Source organism: Nilaparvata lugens, chromosome 3, assembly GCF_014356525.2.
Source record: "Nilaparvata lugens isolate BPH chromosome 3, ASM1435652v1, whole genome shotgun sequence".
Classification (NCBI taxonomy): Eukaryota; Metazoa; Arthropoda; class Insecta; order Hemiptera; family Delphacidae; genus Nilaparvata; species Nilaparvata lugens.
In genome coordinates this window covers 74064590-74091665 of record NC_052506.1, presented here as the reverse complement: position 1 = coordinate 74091665, position 27076 = coordinate 74064590, and the positions used below count along the sequence as shown (strand labels likewise).

At 35.2% G+C, this 27076-nt stretch overlaps 2 protein-coding genes across 2 annotated transcripts in view; both read right to left on the bottom strand.

Moving 5' to 3' along the window:
- LOC120350573 overlaps window positions 1-21715 on the bottom strand; it is a 42159-nt gene extending 20444 nt beyond the window's left edge. The window contains exon 1 of the mRNA XM_039424537.1: window positions 21335-21715. Within this exon, the coding sequence (XP_039280471.1) occupies window positions 21335-21625 (291 nt within the window). The 5' untranslated portion in view covers window positions 21626-21715. The remainder of the gene's footprint in view (window positions 1-21334) is intronic.
- LOC120350572 overlaps window positions 1-27076 on the bottom strand; it is a 301175-nt gene that overhangs the window by 218562 nt on the left and 55537 nt on the right. The window lies entirely within an intron of this gene.

Sequence of the window (27076 nt, the reverse complement as noted above, 5' to 3'; positions counted from 1 at the left end):
CTACCAAGCGGGGTAATTGGATTACCCCAACCCACATTTTGTCTATTTTTTTGTAGATAATGTTGATGTATTTCATTGAAATGTTGAGTACTTGTTAAAAACATATCACTTTAGTTATTTTATCTCTTAGAATCATTTCATTCCTCTTTTTTTGGAATTATTAGCAGATATATCCTGGGGGTAACTCTATTACCCCACTTGGTATTCCATGTCATGCAATTTTTTGGTATATCTCATCCATTATCAGAATACATAAGATATAAATTTAATGTTCAATTTTCATTTTATTGCCAAACCTGATTCATAATGATCACTTTAAATCTAATTTAAACAAATTTCTTCGCTATAAACATAATTTAATTATTTGACAACATTTCCTCTACAACAATATAATAGAATGCTCAATTTTATTGGCCTGTCAGTTTTTAATTGAAAACCTATTTACCAACAGAAGAAATTTATTTCTAATTATTCTAATAGATTTTGTAATGTATTTGATTGATGAATTGATGGAAAAAATATAAAATAATCATATAAAACAGAAATCTTGTTGGGGTTACCCACTTACCCTACTTGGTATTTCGTGTATGTGGAAAACGTTGGTAGTAGAAGGTTTAAGAAAAATAGAATAACGTATATTGATTGATATGACAACTCTGAAGCTCTTAGAATAATCAGTAATAGAATATAAATATATTGTATTCTTTCCTTCCTGGAATAATCTACCTGGAAAAACTCTTCATAGACCAGTTATGGATAATCTCGATTACTAAGATTATGACGATTGATGAATAATGTAGAAATAACAATATTGCATCAATTTGATAGGATGGGAAGAGATAGTGTGGTATTTCTCAATGATAAAAAGGATAAGACATTGATGTTGTCAATGCCATCAATATTGTTGATAATGATAACATCAATGTCTTATTCTTTTCAAAATTGAATAACATAACATTCACTGTACATTATATTATTGTAGGTTTTACAAAATAAATAATATAAAATAGATAATAATGAATGTATAAATAAAATAGTGGAAACCTTGAGCATGACTAAGGTGATGGGTTCATTTCTATCAGTCTAATATGGTTTTTCATAGTAAAATTCTATAGTAGTAGACCAACCCATAGTGGAATATCGACAACAGAGGGAAGGAATATCGCACAATGCAATTGTCTGGAAGATAAAATTTATTATTAGTCCAATTTGAGACATATTTTGTGGAGCCAAACGATTTTACTCGGCCTCTATAGATATGCATGGAGCACGTGAACATGTGTCTCTTCTGAAATAATTCAAGTTAATTTCACTTGTATATGAATACGAAGAATAGACGTGTGGGTTTCGGTGTTAAAGTAATTGAAAAGGATCCATCCCACTCGAGAACTTTTGGAATGATCCTAGTCCTTACTTTTGTATTGGGAATATCCGTTCAGTATGACAGTTTTTTGAATCCAAAGTAGAAATGTACCTAGCTCAATATTCATCCTCGAATTTTTAATAGAAATGAGGATTCTTGCATGTGATTCACGTTCTATGTGTGATCTACAAATCAGCTATATCACTCCTATTAGTAGCTGAATCCCTCAACATTGGAATTGGTTGAAATAGCGTTGATGCAGTTTCAGTTCCACTGTACGAATGTACAGTGTCTGTACAGTGTGCGAATACACTGTATGTACAGTGCACACTTCCATCTAGTGCCATCACATCCTTTCACAATTGCGAAGATCGTCTGATGGCTATAGTTTGATAATCTATAGATATTCTAAACAATGAATGAATTGATATCATATATCCTACTTTCTAATAGCATGCTCATGAAGATAATTAAACGATTTATTAGTCTATGATGATAAGACTAATAAAAGTATCAGGTATGTTATGTGACATATTCGGAAAATTATTTTTATAACCCTATCTACTGAAAAGAAATAACAAACAAACAATATGCCAAGAGACTCTAATACAGGAATTTCGACCATTATTAGAAATTTGATGGATAAAATAATCTCCCTCAAATATCATTGTAATGGGAACTGTAATGTCATAGTGCATTAAGTGGACTGAACGTGACAAAGACTTGATTCAAAAATCGTCGAAATTAACGATTTATCGAGAGATATTAGCCTACAAAGCATGTTGAAGCTTTCTCATAGAATGATAGATAGCACTCAAGTAGCAAGGAGGTAGCGTACATTACGGCTTGGAGTTTTAAAATTTCAAATCAATATTTTTTTAGAATTTATGTAGACCAGACCAAATACCCCAACATTGCAACCTGTAAATTAATAAGAAAATAATTATTGGGTAACCGTATGATTACACTCCATGGCCGAACAATCATTTTTAGGGTCTTAGTGCTAATTTTCACTTGCAGCTACCGCACAACCTGTTACGTCACGGCTGAAAAGTGAGTTGAAAAAATCGGGGTCGCTCGTGAGAGAGCCCAAGAATGTACTGTAACATTCAATTAGAACTGATAATGATTATTACCGCTCTATCGATATCGGTTTTAATTACTGTTCCAAAAATGGTATACCATAGAAAGATCGATGCAATAATTGAATGATCAGTGACTTTCTCTATTTTGACAGGGCCATTGCTCTCCCAAAATTTATGAAGCTCAGAAAAGCAAAGAAAGTGGTTATATGGAGGCAAAATAGTTTTCCTCCAGGTATTTGATTTCCAAAGTATTAAATATTATAGAATATTTAAAATACTATAGATGTACTTGTGATCGAATCAGATTCAATGATATTGAATCAATATCAATATCGAAATAAGAGATTGCTCATTTCTCAGTTTCACCAAACTATAAAGTTTGGTCAGGATTTCGGATACCGACACATAATTGAAAATTTCAATTGTTGGTTCACTAGAAATGGTAATATGTTGCTTAGAGCTCAATAAGGCTACACAATATTGATATCAGTTTCCAACTGGAAAACTTCATCGAAGCAATAAAGACGGTTTAATTTTGGATAGAGTTAAATGTCAGGTGTTCAATGACCAACTGTTAATACCAATCTTTGTCAATATGATTAGCATTTACTTACAAGTGGTCTAGAAATTTTGTTTTCTGTTTCAGTGGAAGTTTCAAGAAATCTTATTCATTCCTCATTGTGAAACGAATTTTTATTATGAATCAAATTTCATTTCCCTTCCTTTTATAATATGGCGAATAAGTATTAACATTTAGGAAGAAGAATAAGAACAAAGAGAGCATTTATTTATTTGTGCTTACTCAGCCAACTCTGGGTGGGTCCGTATCACAGAGACAAGTTCTCACAGAGACAAGTAGTGTTTTTGAACGATATTAGTGTCACAGAGACAAACAAGTTTCATAGGAACAAGTCGTTTTATAAATGGCAGTCTCACAGGAACAAGTTCCCACAGAGACAAGTTGAGTCTCACAGAGACAAGGTGAGTCTCACAGAGACAAGGTGAGTCTCACAGAGACAAGGTCTGTTTCACTGGAACAAGTAGTGTCAGTGGAACAAGAAGAGGGGTAGAGTCCCATTCGAACAAGTGTAGTGTCACAGAGACAAGGCCAGTCTCACAGGAACAAGGTTGGTGTGGTGTGTTGCCTACACATGAAGATGAAGGCATTCAATTTGCTCTAATAAATTGGATGTCATCTGTTTTTTAATATATATACATATATATCATGGTGACATGAATAGAATAGAATGACTGCCTTTATTTTTCTTAGAAAGCGTCTGTTTTTTAATACATATACATATATATATTATGGTGACATGAATAGAATAGAATGACTGCCTTTATTTTTCTTAGAAAGCGAAGTTAGGGCGCAGTCGACCCTCTCTTACACTCAACTCTCTATCAAGTATTATAACAATACGAAAAAAATAAATACAAATAATATGATTAAAAACATACAGTTTTGAATTACGTGCTTATTCTACGAAAATTGAAACCCCTTTCTTAGCTGGCGTCTAGGAATAAGAAATATATTGACCGATGAATACAAACAATTTAGATGTTGATTAGGCGAATAGGCCTAGTCTATAGGATTCAGCTTATAGTCTGTTATACAATAAATGAGCAATTCAATTCATAACATCTTAGTAGTCATCTTATGAATAGTGTAATCATTCATCAAATCAGTCTTATCAAGTCATAATTATCATCACCCAGTACAATTGAATAAATTAAGTCATACATTGAAAAAAGACATAAACTATTTATAAACTCACAGCACTGAATATCACATTTTCAACTATTTGAAAATTAATTTACGGAACAATAAGCATTTTCATTCAGAATTACATTTAGTGCGTTTTTTAATTTATTCAGAGGCAAGTTTCTTCTAATATAAGATAAAGGCAGATTATTGAACATGGAGTACACTAGATAGGAATAAATTTCAAGCTCTTACTCAATCTGACATTAGGAGTTACAATACTCTAGTAGTCCAGATAACAGTAGACCTCACCGAACATTCAGCCATCTACTAGAAATGCTATCTACTAGGAATAAAGTCATTTTAATAATATCAGGGCTTTTTTAAAATGTTTGCCAATGGCCCCACTAAGAAATCTGATCAGGCTGGTTGGAGACTTCCAATCAACCATACATTACATTACATTACATTACCAGGGCTACCAGACATTGTTTTGCAGTAGTCGTACTATATCATAATGGAAAAAGTAGAACTTTGATATGAAAGTAATGAACTCACTCCGCTACAAATAAAATCTATTGGTGTGCTAATCTAAATGTTGCACTACTTCAATCCTGTAAAAATGAATACCGGTATAATACTTATTCTGAATTGATGGAATCCCAAGTCCCATTGCGCTTATGATAATTTTAAATGTTACTTTATTAACTCAGTAAGTTCAGAAAGTTATTGCTCAGTTGAATCAGAGCTACGATTAAAAAGATGATTTGGGAATTATCAAGTGGCATTTTTTGTTTATCACTGGGATTTTCATTTTGTAACATGTAGAGACGCTTGTAGAACAACAATCTGTTAAATTTTTCATGGGAAAGATTTCATGAGAAAATTATGTTTTTCATTGACATTATCATCCGTAACTCGGAACGCCATGATAAATCTTGGCATCTAAAGCTGCGTTTACACCAAAGTTATTAACGAAATGTTAATAACTTAATCCTCACAGATTATTATAGATTGAACGGCACATGAAAAACACATATGTTCATCATGTGTATGATAAGTTATGTTCAATCTAATAGAATCTATAGAATCTATTGGTGTTGACGCAGCTTTACTCTGTGACTGTCTGGAGTTAATATTATATCAATTGAATTTACAATTCGAGACCGCAGCTCGGAAAAAGAAAAGATGATTAGCTCATAATATCGGGGACCGAGCTTCGCTCAGGAGTACAAAAGCATAAACAATTTATTACGAAAGAAGGAATTATAATGAAAAACCATTTTGGCCATGTGGTTTTTAAGAAGCGGTGATGAATAGGTCAGTGGTAGGCTATTTGGCTTTTATATATTCCATTTCATATTCATATTGATTATTCTTTCGGGTTGAAGGTTATATGTATACGTATTAGATATATTGGAATAGTTATCTTGGAGTTTGGTAGAAATATATTACATTTGCATAGAACTCAATTTATTTATTTATTCAAGTTATCTTCTATCTAATTCTAATAGGTTACCAACCCATCCCTATCTTATATGATAAACCTTCAATCATAATCATATACCTGCATGATTAAAAAACAGCAGACATTCAATTTACTAGAACAAATAATGGAGTGCCTTCAAGTTCAGATGTAGGCCACACGCCTAACTTCTTCCTACATTCGCTACCTTGTCTCTATGACACAGACCTTGCTTCTGTGAAACACCTTGTTCCAGTGGGAACTTGCTTCTGTGAGACTGCCATTTATAACGCTACTACTTTGGACGGAGACCTTGTCTCTATGAAACTGCTTGTCTCTGTGGGAACTTGTTCCTGTGAGACTGCCATTTATAAAATACTTGCTCCTGTGAAACTTGTCTCTGTGACACTAATATCGTTCAAAAAACACTACTTGTCTCTGTGAGAACTTGTCTCTGTGAAACATCCCCCTCTGGGTGAGCACCCAGCCAGTGCGAGGCATTGGTAGAGGGGAGAAATCATTTTCTCTTTATTAAGTTGTCGGCAAGCAGCCCTAGGTTTAACAACAACTCCATGATGTGATTATTCATTTCAAGTTTCTATTTTGTAAAGTGATTTTGAATTTTTCGACATATGAAGATATTTGTATATAAGCTATACTCAAACCCGCTATTGAAGGTAAACTATTTGTTATACTTTTTTATTATATTTTAGGTACTTTTCATTGTTACTTTCATTAGAGCAGATTGATAGATTATGTGCGAAATTGATATTTACATTCTTGTTCATTCTGAGAGTTGACTAACTTCACAAGTAATTCACTCAAGTAAAATAGAAATGTTATTATCAATTTGTTTTGATAAATATTATGTCATATAGTTCATTGGGAAAAGTATTTAACAAAATTTTTCTTATCCAAAATTTCTTTCAAAACCCATACGACAGCGATTTCAATTGACTCCATGCATTAATTCTTAAGATTAGAAACCTTGCATTTATTAATGAGATATGAATTTATTTCATTCTTTGTAGATTGCTGGCGGAAAAGCATATTGATCCCTTATCCGTTTCGAGAATAGCTAGAAAGTTGCACTCAGAATGTATTCTACATTATGGTCGATTGTTCGAATGGTGCACTTTCCATTATGCAGAAAGTCAGCAGAACAAAAGATATCGTGATATGGTGGAAGTGCTCACTGTTGGTGGAACTGTTTGTAGAGCCACTGCCACTGTGATTACCGTGCAGCAGGGCAGCCTGATTATTTATCTCGTCATAAATAGCTAACGATATGCAACAGATCGAGAAAAACAGCAACAGCAAAGGATATCTTGTTCTGCTGGCGTGAGTTGGACTGCAGCAGGAAAACAATGTTACTACTTGTTGGGATTAGAATCGGGTAGGAGATGGCGTCTGTGATTGGATGACGGGTGACAAATGAAGAGGGCTGATTTGATCTGTCAACGTAACGATGTTGCGTGAGTCCTGTGACCAGTCAAGCATGGCAGGGCAAGTGCTAGCAGAAGCAGACACCACTACAATGCTGATAGCAGAGCTCCTGCTTCTGGCTCTGACCGCTGCCTTTGTAATCCAGATATCGTTATTTATTTACAATCGCCCGATTTGGTAATATCAGACGACACGAGTTGCACTCATTATTATGATTATCGATCTGACTGTTGGCATTGTTGAGCACACCTGACCCGCCACCGCTTGCTTTTGCCCATATCTGTTTGTGCAATCCGAAACCGGGCCTCATAATAATATATTATTTTAAATTTATAAATACAGTATATCGCACATAAAGCTTTTCTCGCAGCAACCAGTTGTCCGACTACCAGATCTACACCCGCCTGATATCCACAACTCACCCACACCATCGTTCTTTCTCTCTCCTCCCTTCACCACCTTCTATCTCCTATTTCTTTCTATATTTCTCATTTATGGACCACTATCTAAAGTGAACTGCTTTCTTGGCAGTGAGCTGTTCTTTTAGCCAGTTGATGGTCTAGTTGATTGAACAGAAGGCTTACTTGTTTCGAAACAATTACTGTTTTATCCATTGACAGCTTTTTGGAGCCGGCACTATCTTTATGAGGCATCAGAGATTTTAATACACCTTACTTGAGTATTGAAGTTGTTTGGTTAACCTTGACTGCAATCGACAATCACTCTTATCTGGAATCAATGAGGGTGCAATATTGTACCTTTAGGAGCATTATCCATCCATTTATCACCAAACTAAGTACAAATAATATTAATATTGTGAAATTAATTTCGTTTAGAAAATATGTGAAGGGTCATGCGCTCTACTTTTTCATGATCAAAATTGATTATTTTATTGAAAATTTAATAGATTGTCCTCGAATTTTTCTTTTCGGAGAATTCCTATTTTGTAGGACTATTAATAGCTACATAAGCTTTCCCAGAATCCTGCCTATGAATACAATAATTAATCATCATCTCAATTAATGCTTATTAGCTTGATCATCATCATCACGCTAATAAGGCGTAACAGATTCTCATCTTGATTGAATATTTTAATTCTCTATTACATAAACTGCAACAAAACTCCAAATAATACAAAACGCATAGGGTTATCTTCCATTTTCACACTTTCACGATTCAACGCTGATAGAAATTCAACTCTGGTAGATATTCATATAGTGAAAGAAATGTGATTCCAATTTTGGAAACTTGAGTTTTCACAGGCTGATGTTACTAGATTAATGGATTTCCCATGTCACACATGATTCCAATGAATCTGGTACATTGAAGGAGCCAAAAAATAACTAAGGAACTGCCCCTTATAATCCTATCACCTGAGAGATGTTTACAAGGAATGCATACAAGTATGTAGTTCACGATGATTGAGTTCAATGAATGAAATTTTCAATTTTTTTTTCAATGAAACACTTTCGTGTCCGCAAGTTTTTGTCTGTAATATGATCTAAAGCTCTCATTCTTTTCTTCCTATCTCAAACTTCCATAATACTGTTACACATTTCTAATACGGTGCTTGGTAATCTGTGGATGAATTCTCATAAAAAATACAAGCTCATAATTCAAAGTGTAAGGCCTTACAAACCTCAGTCATATTGAAAAATTTAATGAATATATTCCTCTTCCTAATTGGGTTTTATGATTTCTAGTAATTATAAACTTTTACACCTCCATTAATCAATCGTCTTGTCAATAGCGGTTCTATATGGCCGAGTTCAATATATAGAGCAAAACTTGAGTTACGATCAGTGTGGAACATTTTTGACCTGGGCGTTTTTTTAATTAATCGAACTGATCAAGATATAAAAGTAAGAGAACGTGAACTTTGGTGGATTTGACACTAGATTGGAGCAGGAAAGAGAGAGAGATATGTTTCATAACAATTGTTTTTGTCAGTTGAAAAACTTCAGGGCCGTTTGCGGTAGGAATGCGCGCTCGACCTCTGGAAAGTGAAAATTCGGATCGCGACCGGCTTCTTCTCCGGCCAGATAGATCTACATAGATATGAGAGTGTGTGAGACCTATGTAATGAGTTCGAGTATATAGTGATAGATAGTGTGTAGTGGGCGGAATTTCGGCCAGAGCCGATTCGGGCAAATGCTAGGCTGTGTCAACCGCCCGAGGCCAACACTCGGCTTTGTCGATAATGAGGCCGCGATTTATGCACCTGTCTCTGTTTCCTTTCGCATTCGCCTCTGCCTCTCACACACCAATCGTATCTCATGCCAACCTGTTGCAGTGCAGAGTGCAGACCTTCTCTCATCTCTGCGGAGACCTTTACTCCACGGCAGCAGGCAATTCGGGTAATTCCCGTTTACATTTTGTACCCGCTCCTCCCACCGGCCATTATCTCACTACTGTGTCATTACAGCTCATACAGTAGTTCGTGTCTCCTAATTCATGTTACGTCATCTGTGCAGATCTTATTCAATCTCTAGAATTATCAGTCCTTCTTGAATAAAGCGGTCTACGATTTTCGAAAGTGGTCCATGATGTATAACTATGATCAGGTCAAGCTGAACTTTATATTATTTCTCTGACAGATTTCCTCAAATTGTAAAAAAATCAATAGAGGCTAATAACCACCAGGGTTGGAATATTAATGAAAGTTTACGTAGTCAGTTTACGTAGCTTCAACTTTCAAGAACTATGTAATAGTTAGGCTAATATACAACAATTTTATCCTACAAAGTATTTGAAATGATTGTTTAATTGGATATCACATTCAGTACTGATGGGCGTGACGTTGTAGGCCCACTAGTTTTCTGATTTAACTTTACTTGATCAATTTAAGCTTGTATCTTTTACAATACGATACTGTTGTTACTGTGGTGTACAACATTAATAACATCAAAAATGATAAATATTGTTGTCGAATTGAAAGATAATATCATTCCAATTATCAAAAACCTTTTCATCTGTGATTTCTCGAGATTAAGGATGTCTATGGGTGAAGAGTTTTTATCAGCTATGAGCTTTATTGGGAAGAATTGATCGGTCTTTTAAATTTTTCCGTTCCAAGGAGAATTGAGTGTTCACAAATTGATTGATTTTGTGTCACCCAGTTCAGGTATTCTCAATAATATTTTTTTATTTATACTTTATTCTCACAATAAGTAAATAGAATATATATTTATATATATGTACACTAGTAATCAACTCTCCAACTCCATGAAAAATATTTTATTTTGTCTTTGAGTATCTTCCCTTTTTTTTTTTACATATGATTATTTTCGTAAGTTTTATCCAAACATTCAGATATGTTTTCAATATCACTCGCTGAATCATGATTTCGATAATCTCATATCCAATAGACCTGGAGTTCGAATGCGAGGAAGTTTTGGTGCACTGCCAACTTAAATGCACCGCCAGTTTTAATTGCATCGTTGAACGAGTCGACTTGAATGTCAAGTGCAGCGATGGTATCGGCCCGCGAACTTCAAATCAGCTGCTGCGAGTAATGGCTGCTGCTGCCGAAGGGGTGCGTGGGCCCGTGATTGCAGGAGGGGGGGGGGGAACAGCGATGTGTGTGCCCGACACTTATCTACTGTGTAATAACAGTAACAGAGCACCTATATATTGTCTTCCTTACGACACGAGAACACAGGCTCACACCTGGAATAATATAAATGGTAATAAGACGACCGGAATAAGTGAGTTGCAACACTATCCAAGGCGCGAGGAAGAAAGGAGAGTAACCAACTGACAATACACAGCGAAGCGATCCGAGACGCATTTACACCTACATCCCTTTTTCATTATATTTCAATGCACGGCGCTCAGCTCCCTCCTTGTGCAGCACAAAGCGCGTTCAGGATTGAGGCTTCACCCATCTACCATTACACTCACACACGATACTGATCCGGTAATGCCGCCCGCCCGTCCCAGAAGAAAGGTTTTAGTAGCTGAAAAATTTATTGAGCTGCTGGGCAGCCACTTGGCGCTGCTCTCCGAATCAGCACTTAACGGCGCCTCGCATCGCTCGCCTGCTCCATACTGGATAATAGAGCTGGCCTTGAGACTGATGGACAACGCCAATTGTATCCAAGTGTCACTCCACACTGCCCTGCTGCTCTCAATTACATTAACTACGTTGTAAACAGCCCGACAATCTGCTTATCAATTGCAATAATGGCTTTGATGGATACATACTAGGAGTTCCAGATTGATTATTTAATGCGATTTAATGTGTATTGATTATTTGAGTTGATATAGAATTTATTGATCAATTAGGACTAGAGCTCGAATTGCTCGTTTGATAGATCAACAGCAAGGAGATTACACCACTGCAGTTGAGTTCATTTCTTTTCAACATGTAAATTTTTCAATGTAACGTCCAAAGGAAGATATAGAATCGAATTAGTTATAGAATAATTATTTCTTATCCATTAGCATTTGAACAAATGCTATTTCTCATCAATATCCATCTGTAGATTAGTTATCAGTTGTGATGTTTCCTTATTTCATCTATTAAGTGCTCAATACAAATTGAAAATGTTGATTTTTTGTGTTTCGTAAAAAGGGCTTTTGGGCTCAAAGGTGAGGTCTTATATCAATTGTTACTCATTGATTTATGATATTCCTCAACACAAACTTTCGAATTTCACTAGATATGAAACTAATAAAAATATCAATTATAAGTTAAGATGATGCTCTCACCGTGAAATCATTCTCAGACATTGAGATGTAGGCCTATACCAGTAATCCAGAGAATTCTCCAATACCCATTAAACATTCTAATTTATCTATACAATCATTATCAATGCGTAATTCATGTAGTAGATGATGTTAGATATTTTTTATATTTAGGAGTTTTTGTTATACATAATTCATATAGGAAATGTTTCAAAATAATTTTTATATAGACAGAGATTGAAGAGTGAACCCGTATCTGCGAGCAATAATGTCCGGTGAGCACTGAGCAGTTCACCTGTGAGCTGACTGGCTGGCTGGATGAGCCCGTGCACACGCCTAACCAATCTCAAGGTCGCGTGGGCTGAAGGCGAAGTAGTCAAGTTGTAGCTGTTCCCGATTCCCCTCGGGGAGTCCTATTGTAAGTTAGAAGCTGGACCATCCAACACACCACCAAACACCATAGAGCGCAGATCGAGGCTGAGATGACCAAGCCACAACCACTTGTGTCACTGACCTCCTCTAGACCGAGAGGGTGTGAGAGGGGAGCCCATCTCAATGCTCACTTAATCGTTCAATGGAGCACTCACACTCACACACTCGCGCTGCTCCAACCTGCTGCACGAAATAACACCAACAGAGCATCAGCATCATCTGCATCACACGACATCAGCAGCTCACCTTTGACCTTAGCACTTATTCAGATCCATCGACAAGGCGTGTTGGATTGATACGCCTTTCCGGATTCTTGTAAACCTGAAAATGCCAAGCTATCATTTAGCTTCGTTCCAGATTCATTGCTGTAGCCCGTACTGTTGTTATAATGAATAATTGGTGGGTGTGTAGCACGCAAAGAATCAGACCACGTTAATTTATGCTCAAGAGCAGTTTTCAGCTAGCTGTTTCAAAACAACCATACTGTATCATTGACTCAACACTCAAAAATAACGAACGATTTAGCATCGATATATTTTCATAATATTGATGGTTGTCTCTACATGTGGAATTAAGAATTTCAGAAAAATTTGCATGTCCAAGGCTGAACAGCACTTTATTGCCCTCAGGTGATCAATATACCCGTCATCGGTAATTATTCAAACAAATAAATAGTTTGTCTTGCAAAATCAGTCGTCATACAAACAAACACTACTCCTAAAAGATGTTTATTGAGAACATAAACAAGTTTATTGAAGGTTAGATCTAGTTTTATCGGAGCTTTGAAATTACTGTAATGTGTTCTAAATGGACGCGGGAGTCATTCAAAACCCACGTAATAGAGATGTTGTTGGAAGCATTATCATTATAGCACCCACTACTTGTTCGCAGGTAATATTCAGCATGATATCGTATCAGTCAAAAAGCTTCAAGCAGTAAACTTTTGACAGAATACATAAATATCCCCTTAACTTCTCCAAGGGTAGTGGAATGTTATTGGCTTCCGCAAGTCAGTACTCAATAGTTGTATTTATTCAATTTTATAGGCGAATTGATGTTATAGGCACAACGCTTCATAGATTGCAATGCATAACATAAGTTACATGTAATTACCCAAATGATATAAATAACAGAATTACGAGGGTCATATCTTTCAACCTCCAATCACATATCATACGACACAAAAAAGCGGTAGAGGGCGATTTTCACATAGCTGAACAGCCAATTATTCCCATTAAACACTCTGTAATCAATGCAGCCAGATCGTCAATTATTGTTGTCGAGTTATAGACCCACAAACATGGCCGCCTCACTTGAGTCTACCGCCACGTGCTAGTTGCGTAGCGTTACTGGTTTTCGCAAGTAAAAGTCAATAGTCCAGCATAATTTCAATGAATAATGATTCAAGTTCACGTAGGAAACATTATGGGTGATGATTTTGTGCATGAATGGTGCCAAAAATCAAAGATATCAGTTGAATTGACTTCTGAAATCAATGTGATCCATGACAACTCGGATATATTAAAAAGATAGATTTGATGGGTTGAAAAATGATTGAGTTCGAACGAGTGATATCACCTGAGTCTTAATCATTCAGTTTGGGATAAGAGTTGAGAGACTTGAGGTGCAACGTCTGTCTATATACTATTGCTCATGTCGTTGTAGGGGATATCCAGATGAGCCTAAAGCTTGTGTGTAGATGATAGAAACTCACCTTTTGAGAATATGCTTCTTGAAAGAATGTCTATAGTTAATCGTCTTATTAACTAGGCTGTATTATGTCTTGTATAAGCATGCACAAAATTGCGAATTTTGAGACTATTGTTGGGTTTCGGAAAAAAAAATCTAATGTGAATCTTATAATAGGAGTAGCCTACTAACAGTACGTCACCTAATCTGAAATCATCATTATAATTAATTCACAATTATCATAAAAATGTATTATAATTTTAATATTATAATCATCAAATCATACTCAAATAACAATGGAAGAAATGTAATTTCTCATAAAAAAAGCTCAAATTGAACAATTTCCAGTAGATGGTGAATGTATTCTACACCACCACACAGAATCGGAATGAGATCGTATCAAATTCTATTGAGTCATCAATTTCCATTGATTTTCGCAGACCACAGCATGCACCCATCATCACATCAGATGAAGGTCCCCAAGCACTCAAACAGACCACCAGCATAGTGTGTTCTTTTCGAAGGCAAGCCTGATTGGGACAATGAACACCGGCTTGATAGAAGCATCTCTCAACGAGATAGAACATGCTTGGACCGTGCGGCGTACGTCAGGTTGGTGACGGTGCCAAAGTGGGACGCCACCCAAACCGAGATAAACACTGATCGACGCTCCACGATAGCGAAACGGCACGCTCTCGGGGACCAGAACGGTATAGTCGACTGTACTATATATTGCATTGTTTAATCGGGGATGAGAGTAGAGGGTGGGAACGAGATGAGTTGTTACTGGAGAGCTTAGGACCGTTCACAATGATTTAGTCGCGTGCCATATCTCGTGGGAAAGGCCAACAGATGCTGTACGTCCTCTACAGCGTAATGAGTCACCCCTCATCAATCCAACAGCAGCCACCCGCTAATCTGCCACCATCTAACGGCCGTTATTCCATCCTCCCCTTCCCCCGCAACAAATCAATGCAACTGGCATATTGTCTGTCCGTTGGCGAAAACGCTCCTCTCACATTAGTTACCCTTCGCTACTATCAAAAAACGACATCAACCTCGGGCACCAATGATTGTGCACAATGTAAATAAGTGTTTTCGATTGCCACCCTTCAATCAAGTGGAAACAGTGAATGCTGTGCTGAGAGTATTTTATTTGTCACGATGTAAGTTAGGTATTGAATTTGTACGTTGAATTAACTAGTTTTTGTCTTTTTGAAGTATTCATCTTTATTAGCGGTAGGATATAGATTTTGGTCCAGTTTTATTGCAGCTAATGAATTGCTGAGTTTTATGAAATGATGTCTTTCATTTCTTAATAGATTTTTCATTATTCATTTTTATTCTGGGCTATCCTAGTATTGAGTTGTATGAAATTATTATCTTCCATTTTCAAGTGGAATTTTGTATTGTTCATTTTTATTCTTTCCAATCCTAGTCCTAGTATCCTGTTCTGTTATCGTGAAAGTTCTAGATTGAATCATATCTCACTCATCATTACTTTGTCTTAAAAACTTGGAGAAGAGACATTTAAAGACTAAATTGTATATAGGTAGCCTACTCAGACTATTAACATTTATTTTCACTTTGGAAATCCAATTTCACCTTATGAATAAAATAATTTCCAATTTATAACAATCTAAATTTCTAACGACATAAAACAAGTGAAATAACGGCATAAACACATGGATGATTCGGTCAGATTGTCGCTCTGGATCTTAGAAGTTTTCTATTTATTCATTCTTTGATTTCAAAATGATTGATGAGTTTCATTCTTGAATTCAATGTCTACATCCAATTCAAATTCGGGGATTTCGAAAGCTCACATATTAAAAAGGTATATAATGGAGTATATTTCCTATTCATGATACAGTATTATTATGGTTTCCCTCAAGTTCCATACAATAAATATGTATTTTCTAATATCACGATCATTATCAATTCACTACCAAGCCGTCCTAGCCTTTTTACATCTACATGGAAATTTATTACTTTTAGATTCACTAGTAGCGATCGTTTTATATGTTCAATATAAAGGCTCCATATTGAGTCGGCAGAAGGATGAAGACATAAAATTCCATCTGATAAGAGTTGTGTCGTGTGCTATGATAGGAATTTACAGCTCATATTGAACTGGAAATGAAAACTTGGAACGCTTTGTATAACAAATAGCACCAACCTGACACTCAAAGTGGTTTGTTTGCTGGATTCTTTGTTCTCCAATTGAATTGGCAAAACTTTATCGATAGCGTATTCTACTGAAGAATATCAGCGAAATAAAATCTAGTTTGCACTCAATATTTCAGTGAGTCTTGATATCTTATCTCAGCTTGGAATGCGACAATTGGTTGTCGACTGGTGAAGAATAATATTTTATCAGTTTTCTCGAGCTGCAAAAAACAGGATATAACTGTATATTATGACTTGGATAGTTCTTTAAACTGTTATTCAATTGTTTAGGAACTTGTTCATTCAGTTATTTCTTGTACAAAACTCTACTATTTGTTAATTCAAGAGTAGCCCCGCTTTTGGTATTGAAGCGATCCTTCATGAGTGCTCACAGCTGATGGGATAGGTTTGGACGCAGACTGCGTCTTTAAATCAAATTTTAAGCTGATTTTACTTTCAAATTGAAGGGAGAGTGCGTCTATAAGCTTATCAACCGTGAATTTTTGTGAAACCCTGCTGTACATTCCCTTGAACATAATAATTTTTATATTCTTACTTTGAAATTTATTTATGTATTTATTTACCAATTCACTAGAAATTTACAAAATAACACTTATCAACTAATATACATTGGTGTGGCTGGAAAAAGAAGCCTTGAGCTCCAGCCACGAGTTCGAAAATATTCTTTAAATTATTGGTACATTTGCCGTGATAACATTCTAAAATACAAACTAAAAGATAATAATAATAATAATAATAATAATAATAATAATAATAATAATAATAATAATAATAATAATAATAATAATAATAATAATAATAATAATAATAATAATAATAATAATAATAAAAAATTTCTTTTAGGTAATCAAAAAAACCAAGTTTAAACTGAGCGTGTTAAAAACAAGTCATAATTATAATAATTTAGTTTTCGATTTTAAAAAAGTAATTCTCTTTTACCCAGGATCTTATTTTATTTAATGTATCACTTGTAATTTTATCCCTAATGAAATCGTCTGGTATCCTATTTATTAGCTTATCGCTCTGGAACTTGAACTGATGATTGCTGGTTGTCAATGCAGTGAAATTTATACTGTAAGCACTTACACTTGCTGGTCTTTAATTGTAAGTGACATTGCGTTGAGTAAATAGATGTGTATTTTTATTTATGAATATAATTAAGTTTGTTATGTACGTTTGGCGAAGCGTTGGTAAGTTTATCTCATCAAATATTAGTCTGCTAGGATAGCGTCTTGGTCTTCCTAGCGCAGCCCTGATGATATGCTTTTGAATAGTAAAAAGTTTATTGAAATGGGTGTCAAAGGCTGCTCCCCATACTTCTATATTGTAGTGGAAGATTGAGTTAGCATATGCATTGTAAATTGTTCTGAGAATGTTCAAGTCTTTCAATTGATTAATTTTGTAAAATATTGTAATCAAGTATTTTAATTTATAACAAAGATTTTGGATGTAAATGTCCCATTTAATATGCTGATCAATCGTAATTCCTAAATATTTCATTGACTTGACTCTTTCTATAGTTGAACAAGTACAGTTGGGAGTGTCGCAGTTATGATTATGTATTATTAGTTTTAAATGTTCTGAAGGTTGACCGCTTATATTAGGTGAAAAAGTTATATATTTAGTTTTTATTGTATTTAATGTTAGAATATGACTTTTTAACCACGACTTGACCACTGAAAGACCGCGATTTGCACAGTTGAATGTTTCATCCCAAGTTGAGCCAGAAAAGATTAAAGCAGTGTCATCGGCAAAAGATAGAGCAATACCATTCGGAATGCGTAGTTTCAATAAATCATTCACATAAATCAAAAACATAAGAGGCGATAGCACAGTACCTTGTGGCAGACCATAATCTTTAATAATCTGGATATCAGTTTCCAAAATTTGGGTTCGATCCTTCAAATAGCTTGCGAATAGTTTTTTTGCTATCCCCCTTATTCCACTATTTTCCAACTTGTTTAATAAGATAGAATGTGGTATTGTATCGAACGCCTTCGCTAAGTCACAGAATAAAGCAAGTGTTTTTTTATTACTATTGAAATTTTTGTCGATTATACATGTCAAATGTAACACAGCATCCTTGGTAGATTTACCTTTTTGGAATCCATACTGGTTGCCCTCAATAAATTCATTTTTTTTCAAGAAAATTCAACAGTCTAGCTTTTATAATTTTTTCCATGATTTTAGACAAGTTGCTGAGTAGACTAATAGGTCTATAATTCTGTGGATCATCAAGTTTATTGGATTTAGGAATCGGTTTTATTAAGGCTACTTTAAATTTTCTGGGAAAATATCCTAGTAGAAAGCATCTATTAACTATAAATTCAAGAGGACAAACAATATAGTTTGAAAATTTCTTTAGACATATGCTACTTATGCCATCCGCACCTGGAGAAGAGTTTGGTTTTAGCTCATGAATGTATTTATTTATTTCTGTAACATTGGTTGGGCTTAGAAAAAAGCTATGTAAGGTTCTAGGTGAGATTGTTTCGGGAATTTCAATTATATTATTTTGAATTAGGTTTTTAGCATATTTCTGGCCTACTGTTGCAAAATGTTTATTTAGTACGACAGCTTCAATTCTAGCTTCAAATTCTTTAGTTTTGGTTTTGGTAATTTCTTTTATGCAATCCCAAGTTTTCTTAATATTACCTTTATAATTGAGAAACTTTTGATTATAGTATTCAATTTTTGCTTTTTTGATCAAAATGTTCAGAGTGTTTCTACATCGCTTATATTCCTCCTTCAATCTAATATTAAATGGTTCTTTAGTCAGTTTCCTATGCATCTTGTCCCGCTTTCTTATAGAATTAATAATGCCCTGACTTATCCATGGCTTCAGTGGTTTTCTTTTATGAGGTATCTTAAAAGATCGTGAGTGTATTTATAAAAGCATCCACTAACTCATCAATGTCTTCAGTATTGTTATTAAATATCTTATCCCATCTTTCTTCTTCTAAGCTACGACATAATTTTTCATAATCAATTTCGACTATATCATTAGTCGATGAAATACTCTTAGTTTTTATGTTATTCTGATTTAAATGGATGGTTGTGCAAAAATGATCAGTAATATTTGATTCGATTACAGTTGCTAATATGTTTTCAGGATTTATATTCTTATCTTTGAGAAATATATGATCAATACATGTCTTAGTATTATTTTGAATTCTTGTTGGTATATTTATATAGGATTTAAATCCATTTAAATGAACAGCACTCAAGTATTCGTTCGTTAGATTGCAATTTTCTAATAGGTTCAAATTCATGTCTCCTAGCACCAAAAATGTATTTCCATTATTAGTATTTTGCAAAAGAGAGTCGAAACTGTTTATGAAATCAACAATATTAAGTGAAGGTGAGCGATAGACAGACAACAGCGTATACTTCTTATCTAGAAATGTGAATGTAATTGCAATCGAGTTAGCTTTATCTATTTCTAAATCAATCAGTTCGAAGTCTATGATGCTATTGTCAATAAACAAGCAGATACCATCGCTTCTTGAATATTTGGATTTTTATATATAGTTCGGTATCCATCCATAATAAAATTACATTGAGAGTCCTCAGTTATCCATGTTTCTGATAAAATTATCACATGAAATTTTGTTTCACACTGGTTCAGGTAACATATAAATTGATCAAAATTTTTATTAACACTCCTTATGTTCATATGCAATAAGTTGAGTAAACTCTCTGTATTACTATTTAAATAATTATCCGGCTTGAAGTTAGCAATATCTTGAACCTCCAGCGTATCATAGATACCAACATCAACTGTATCACCTACTTCAAAATTGGGTAGAAAAATAAAATAACAACTTCGTTACTCATGAAAAATTCGGCTAGCCACCTACTGCACACGATAAGATAAAGATTTATATTAATAGGATAATGGAGTCTTACCAATATTGAAATCCTAATTATTGACAATATTGTGACAATGATGTAGAATACAATTATTTTATTGATAAAAATATTCAAATCAACCTGTTCTTGTTCAATTTGTGGATCTTCGGCTCTAATAAAGCTGTTTGGAATCATTCTATATAAATTTACAATAAACATAGTAATAAAAATGATTGAACGTTTTCAAAATTGCGTTCTATATACCTTTGGCCGTTCAAATAAAATAATACCAAGAAGCCATCTTTCAATAAATCAATCAGCAAAGACAAAAACTAATCTCGCTTGAATTCAACTTTTTAACAGTTTTATAATAATTATTAGTGATATTGTATTCTTCAGATACATATTTAATTTGACGATTTCTCATAAACAATATGAAGTAAATTAAATCCTGGAAATAATAAATAATTCTACCTGAACTTCTGTTCATCTTTATACAAAATAGATCTATAAAAGTCATAAAATCATAGTTTCCATCTAGAAAAACACCAAAAAAATAATAAAATTCATGTTTCGAATGTTCTAAAGTAATCAGAATATAGTTCTTTCTCAGTTTATCATTAGACAATGTAAATAATAGGCCTATTGCGAAACATAACTTAGTGTTATAGAAAAATATCTTCATAGTTACAAAGTAAGACTTAAAACAAAATAATTCGGCCATCTATAGTTTCACAAAATCTTTCTCATTTCTCACATGTATTGGCTGCTTACCTTCCTCCTTCCTAGCCAGTATCCTACCATCCTTAACCCATACAAAACGATAGCCTTTTAGAATAGCGATCTTTCGCGTTTCTTTGAGAAGTGCACTTGTGGTGGGGTGGAGCAAGATGCTGATAAGCACACACTCGTCCATCAATCAATGACTGGCATACCGTTTTTGTTGAGATTCCAGGATCCTCTCCATCACGATTTAAAGCGCCTTTAAAATAATTCAACCAATCTTCTTTATCTTTTCTTCTAATAAACTTGAAAACAATTGGCTTACTTTTATTATTGTTCCCTGACGGCAATCTGTGAGCAATACTGAGATTGTTAGAGTTCATTGGACTGTTTATTGCGGATGAAATTTTATTAAAGACCTCATACACTGATTCATTACGTGTCTCTGGAAATCCAGTGACAATAACATTGTCTCTACGGGTGTAACCTTGCAGGCCGGAAATTTCAACCTTTAGATTTGTATTTTCGTTTTTTAGCACATCAATTTCTTTTTTCAATTGTTTCACTTCCTCCTTATAGTTCAAGAGTTCCTTCTTAAAATCGTCAAAATCATTAGAGATAAACTCGATCGAATGTTTAATAGAATTAAAATCCTCCTTGAAAGTTGGAGAAAATTCTGAGCTGATAATCTCTCTCACCACTTGAGCAATAGCCTGAAGATCCAAGGTCGAGAGAGAGAGCGATTGTCCTTTATCTTCTTCCTCGCCTGTAGATACTGAAGGACTGCCTCCTGTGTTTGTATTTGTAGACGCGTTTGGGCTAGTTTTGCATGCGATACATTTCCATTTGGACTTATTATCACTAGACATTTTTCTAAAGTTAGATTCTTTTATCAGCTGACAAAGATAATGACATTTCGAACCACATGCGTTGCACGTTAAAAAGTCTTGTTCAGGAATACTCGTTTCACAACATTTACTACACAACATTTTACCGGTAGTCTTAATCAAAATCAACTTGAACTAAAGAAAGATAACAGAGCAACAGCACAATCGATGTTTACTCCTCCACGGCCAGAGGCGAACTGATATTGTTATCAGTAATATACTTATATTGTAATAATATATACTTATATTGTTATCCATCCCAAAATACTGAGGACTTGAGTTCTGTTATCTCTGAGAATAATCCAACACTCAACAATGAACAAACTTGCTGAATTTAGACTCCGAAATACATCATTGTCATTTTCTATATTGTCCCATAAACCTACATTTGATAAGTATATCAAGATCAGAAACTATATGAGTTTGTGAATGGCGGCTCTAAAAGAGCGCGCGGTATTGTTCGACGGGGAGACACAGACAACAACAACGTTAATGTATGCTTGTTGAGACAGTATATAAAACGACACTGTTGTGTAATTACCGCCTATTAACAACGGTACATGATGATAATAAAATAATAGCATAATATAGTGCTTTGTCAGGTGACAGGGCTATTGTTAAGGCTGGAAGTAAAACAGCATAGGTGGCCTGACCAGTAAAGATTAAAGAGAGACTGGCGGCTTGTCTTGAGGGTTTGCAACATTATCATATTATAGGATAGGATGAAGGGAGGTTTGGAGCCTCGACTGTTTTAAATTTTAAAGGCCTGCGTTGTTCTCGGAGTAGATAAGTGATCATGCATAACAGAGTTATGTCAAACGCAAAACCACCTAGAGAGGCCCTTCACCGAGAGCGGCGTCAGGGGTCAGCTGGGTCGCCAGGTCCACACTGTCAGGTGATAGCTGCTGCCAGTCGCATTCATGTGGGGCTGTGCAGCTGACGGACGAGTCGTGGGCGACTATTTCAATAGATAAAAACCGTTGAATGACAATGCTTTTACTGACCTGTTAGTTGATATTCAGTGTATTTCGTCTTCATAATACAGTAGACCTGATAACATAATATAGAAGATATTATTCAATTGATTTTTTTTCTATGAAATTTCCAAAGATCGATTTCTCATTGAGGATAAGAAAATATTTGTAAGAACCGTATGAGAAGTTTGATTACAGAGATACATATTTACAGAAGTAGCAACTATATAGCATCGTAATCGAAATTCGAAATTCAATATTGATGAGGAGGAAAAAGCCACCTTTGAAACGAATCTAAAACAATTCGATTGAATAACAAGAATAACTCATCATGAATTGAGGTTGACAACTCAATTCGGGGATAAAGAAGCTTATTTTCAGGATGAATCATGATTATTTCAAATCTAGTACCTAGTTCTGAAATTAGAAGATACAGTTAGAGCTGTCTTGTGACCAGATATTATGATGATATTGTTAATCTTGATATGAATTTCAATTTTAATCTACTTTGATTTTCAGTACGGTACGAAAATCAAATTAGAATCGTGTTAAAACCACAATGTCTCATCGGTAGTCGACAAGGAGCTAACAAGATATCACTCGTTCACCAGTGATTTGCAAAGTATAGAGCTGGACAAACTTTCATCATGTCATTCAAACATCCGCAAAATTGGAAATCCTTTTGAACCTTGGAATATGGGAAAACGTCGATTCTCACACCACATCTCATTTCATTCGTAGGATGATGAATGGATGAGCTTCACACAAAACACAAGTAGTTCACATGATGGTCCCACGCCGGTGAGAGTGAGAGTGATGGTGGGGTTGACAATGCACTTGCACCACTACTTTGTTTGGGACTGGCGTCACAAGCATCTGTTGCCGCGTGCGGGTGCTTCAAGGGTGGCTCTCTCAACGGACAACAAAGAGGGATGAGGATGAGGAGTAGGTGGAAGAAGAGTGCCCCTCTGCGTGGGGACTGCGGTGTCCTTCAACGAGATGCTTTCCCATGGGAAATGTATATTAGCAGAACCTACAGGCAGCAAAGCACCCAGCTCAGGAACAATGCACGGTTCCCCCCTCACAGTACGCGCACGCCGTATTATCACCGGACAATAATTCTATTAACAACAAACACGAGTAACCAATGTTTATCTCGCCTACGCTCTCATGGTCTCACCCCTCTGCTAAGCAAGCACTATGCATGTATGCTACCCGTCACTTTCGAAATCGCTCATCAATTTGGGACTTGTTCCTGCTTATCACAATTGAACACTGCCACTCCACTAAGCATTCGTTGCACCTTGTGCAAGAGTGTATGAGAAATATTGTGCACAAATATTATTAAATAAACGCTGATTAAGCTTGTTGAATAATCTTTTAGAATAGATGTATGTGAACCTCACACTAGGCTAGTTAGGCTAGAGTATCTTCTTATAACTGTTTCCCATCACATTCAATCATTCAATTCATCCTATTCTCTGTTTTAAAATGTAATTAGTATATTCTTCTATATAGGATATAAAGATGTTGTCATTTAATTCACTCGCTAAACAATACTTCTTTCTAATTTCCTCCTCTTACATATACTTTTGTATTCTACTTTGTAAAAGTTGTATTCTACTTTTGTATTCCCTTGGCATTGACTTTTATTTTACTCTCTCATTACAGATCATTTCATTATATCAGTTCTCACATGGTTTTATAGACATGTTTTACCAACTCAGTCAATTATCAGATTATGTTCAACGTTCTCTTAATTTTATATAATAATCTCCTATACCCCACTATCACGACCGTGTGTTAATGGGAAAATATTATTTTAAATATTTTTCAGAGAATCGACATTTGTTGTAATTGTATCACAATTATTATATCATCGTTAGTCAAATTGCATTCAATCTTTTTCTCATCAATTAATTTTTCATACATTGTAAAATTCGTTGAATAATTAGCAATACTGTCATTCAATGTGAATAAGAATACATGCCAGTATATATTGTAACATATATGAGATGAGAAATCTAATCAACCTATCCCAAGATGATGATGAATTGCATTATTTCTCTTTTTTATGGTAATAAGTGATCAACTCTTCTGGAACCATAACAAAAATAGTATTCTCTCGTCTACAAGAAATATCATTATCCATTAAAGTCAGGTATTTCTGATTCAAGTAGCAATTTATGTTGTTTATTATGATGATTGGACTTTGGCCAGACAATGAATTCATGAGTACGAATTTTGAAAGACGAAACGTATACTTTGGATATTTGTAGAGCTACTGATTGTTCGCGATGACCTTAACGCTGCAACCAACCACCGCGCTTAACGCACGCACGCGCACGTGCTAACGGTGGTCAGTGCCCACGAATAAGTAAATCACGAAATGGTCGATTTAAAATTAAAATGTTATCATGGAAAGGCAAGCAAGCAAACGGACCCGCGTAGTAGTGACATTGGTGGCTATGATGTATGCGGCTAATGGTACGCTTATTATGCAGACGGCAGCTAACAGCCAGCAGTGAGCACGGCGGAATCGTGCAGGCAGAGGCAGGTGCCTCTCATCCCTTCCCTACCCCTTCACCAAAACACCACTCTTACGCTTTCAATAATATGCTAAAAGGTGCGCCGGTATGCTTGTTGCTACTGTTTCCCCAGCATAACTATAATACAGTAAGCAATATCTCACAGCAACCTTTCGTTCTGCATATTTTCGATGTTCCTCACATTTAAAGTCGTTGGCCATTCCAACTTGAGATTGAAATTCAGAAAAAAATTTGTTAGTATAGAGTAATCTCGCTCATCATGAATCATTCAACAGACTCATAACAGGTCACCAATATTCTTGATGAAACATTCTACTAAAACTTGAACATCATCAGTGACTTTTTTGTTTTGTTTCTGATTTTGACAATGAGCTATTGGGCAAGAAACAGTGACTTCCTGTTGTAGAGGAATATTTAGATGAGCTGGATGTTGGGAAAGAAATTTCTGGGATGGAAGCATTGTTATTCTTGATGAATGTGGACAGCTGGACCACACCGGAGTCGATTTCTGGATCTGGAAGATGATCAGTTCTGTCTACAAGAATTTGGAAGTCAAACCAACAAACCAATGTCGGCGAATAGGTGAGTTTTGAAGAGTGTAATAACTCATTCTCAATCTCCCCTGGTACAGCTCTTAGATATTGTTTCTTCAAGGAAAGAAAATTCTTGACACAGATGGCTCATTCGTCTAGTGACTTACAAAACAAAAAAAAACACAAAAACATTATCTGGCGGCATACCAAAAAATTAACTAAATCAACTATTAATAAAAATATTACTAACCTAACAAACAATCCTATCTCAATATCAATCTTAATATAAATGACTATGGTACTTTAATACTTGTTACAACCAGTTTAATAATAAACTAACTGTGAAACATAGGAAGTGTGCAGTGAGCCCAAGAGTCGGCGAATCATGCCAGCAGCCCAACATCAATGAAAAAATGAGGTTAAAGTAAAATTCGGTCTTTGATAAGCACTTGGCCCAGCCGTGAGAAGGCATAGATTAATTTTCTCAAACGGTTCTTCAGCCCTTGTACATGAGGAACCCAGCTTAATTACTATCCAGGATGACTCCTAAATATTTATAATGAGCAACCCGTTCAATTATGCCACAGCCGCAGGCCTCCGACTGAGGATCGTCACAGGTGTGCATCCTTAACACATAGCGATCACAGTCAATATCTTGTCGACCAATAAATGGAAGATGTTTGGTTTTTTCAATATTAACTGTAAGAGAGTTATGGTCAAACCAATTTCTAATTTTGGCAAGGTCATGGGATGCGTGCTTGTATGCCTCACCCCACGTGCAGCCCTCAGATACCACAGCCGTATCATCCGCAAACAAGAACAGTTTCCCTTTAATTTTCAATTTGCTTATATTATTAATATAAATCAAGAACAATAGAGGGCCCAATGTACTGCCCTGGACTACTCCGTACTCTATTGGTAATAGTTTGCTAAGAGATCCATTGATTGAGACAATTTGTGAGCGATTCCCTAGATAACTAGTGAACCACTCCAATTCTCTATTTCTCACTCCTATTGTTTCTAGTTTTTTGTAAAGCTTTGTCCTATCAATCGCATCAAAAGCTTTTGCTATATCTAAAAATGTAATCAAAACCTTCTTCTTATTTCCTAATTTTGTAGCTATCTCTTTGGTTAGGTCAAACAAAGCATCTGAGGTGCTTTTGTTGGTAATGAATCCATATGTTCGTCTGCAATAATATTTTCCCTAACAAGGTATCTTGTGAGCTGAACTTTAACACATTTTTCTATTATTTTACTAACAACTGTGAGAAGAGAGATTGGCCTATAATTGCTTATTATTGACTTTGGTCCTGCTTTGTAGATAGGGATAATTTTTGCTGTTTTTAATGATGTTGGAAATTTTCCTGTATTGATACTCAGGTTTATGATGTGCATTAAGGGTTGTTGTAATTCATTAAAGTTATTTTTAATCATTTTAGTAGGTATACTATCTAACCGGGTGATGAGTTTCCCCTAATACTGTTTATAACACCATAA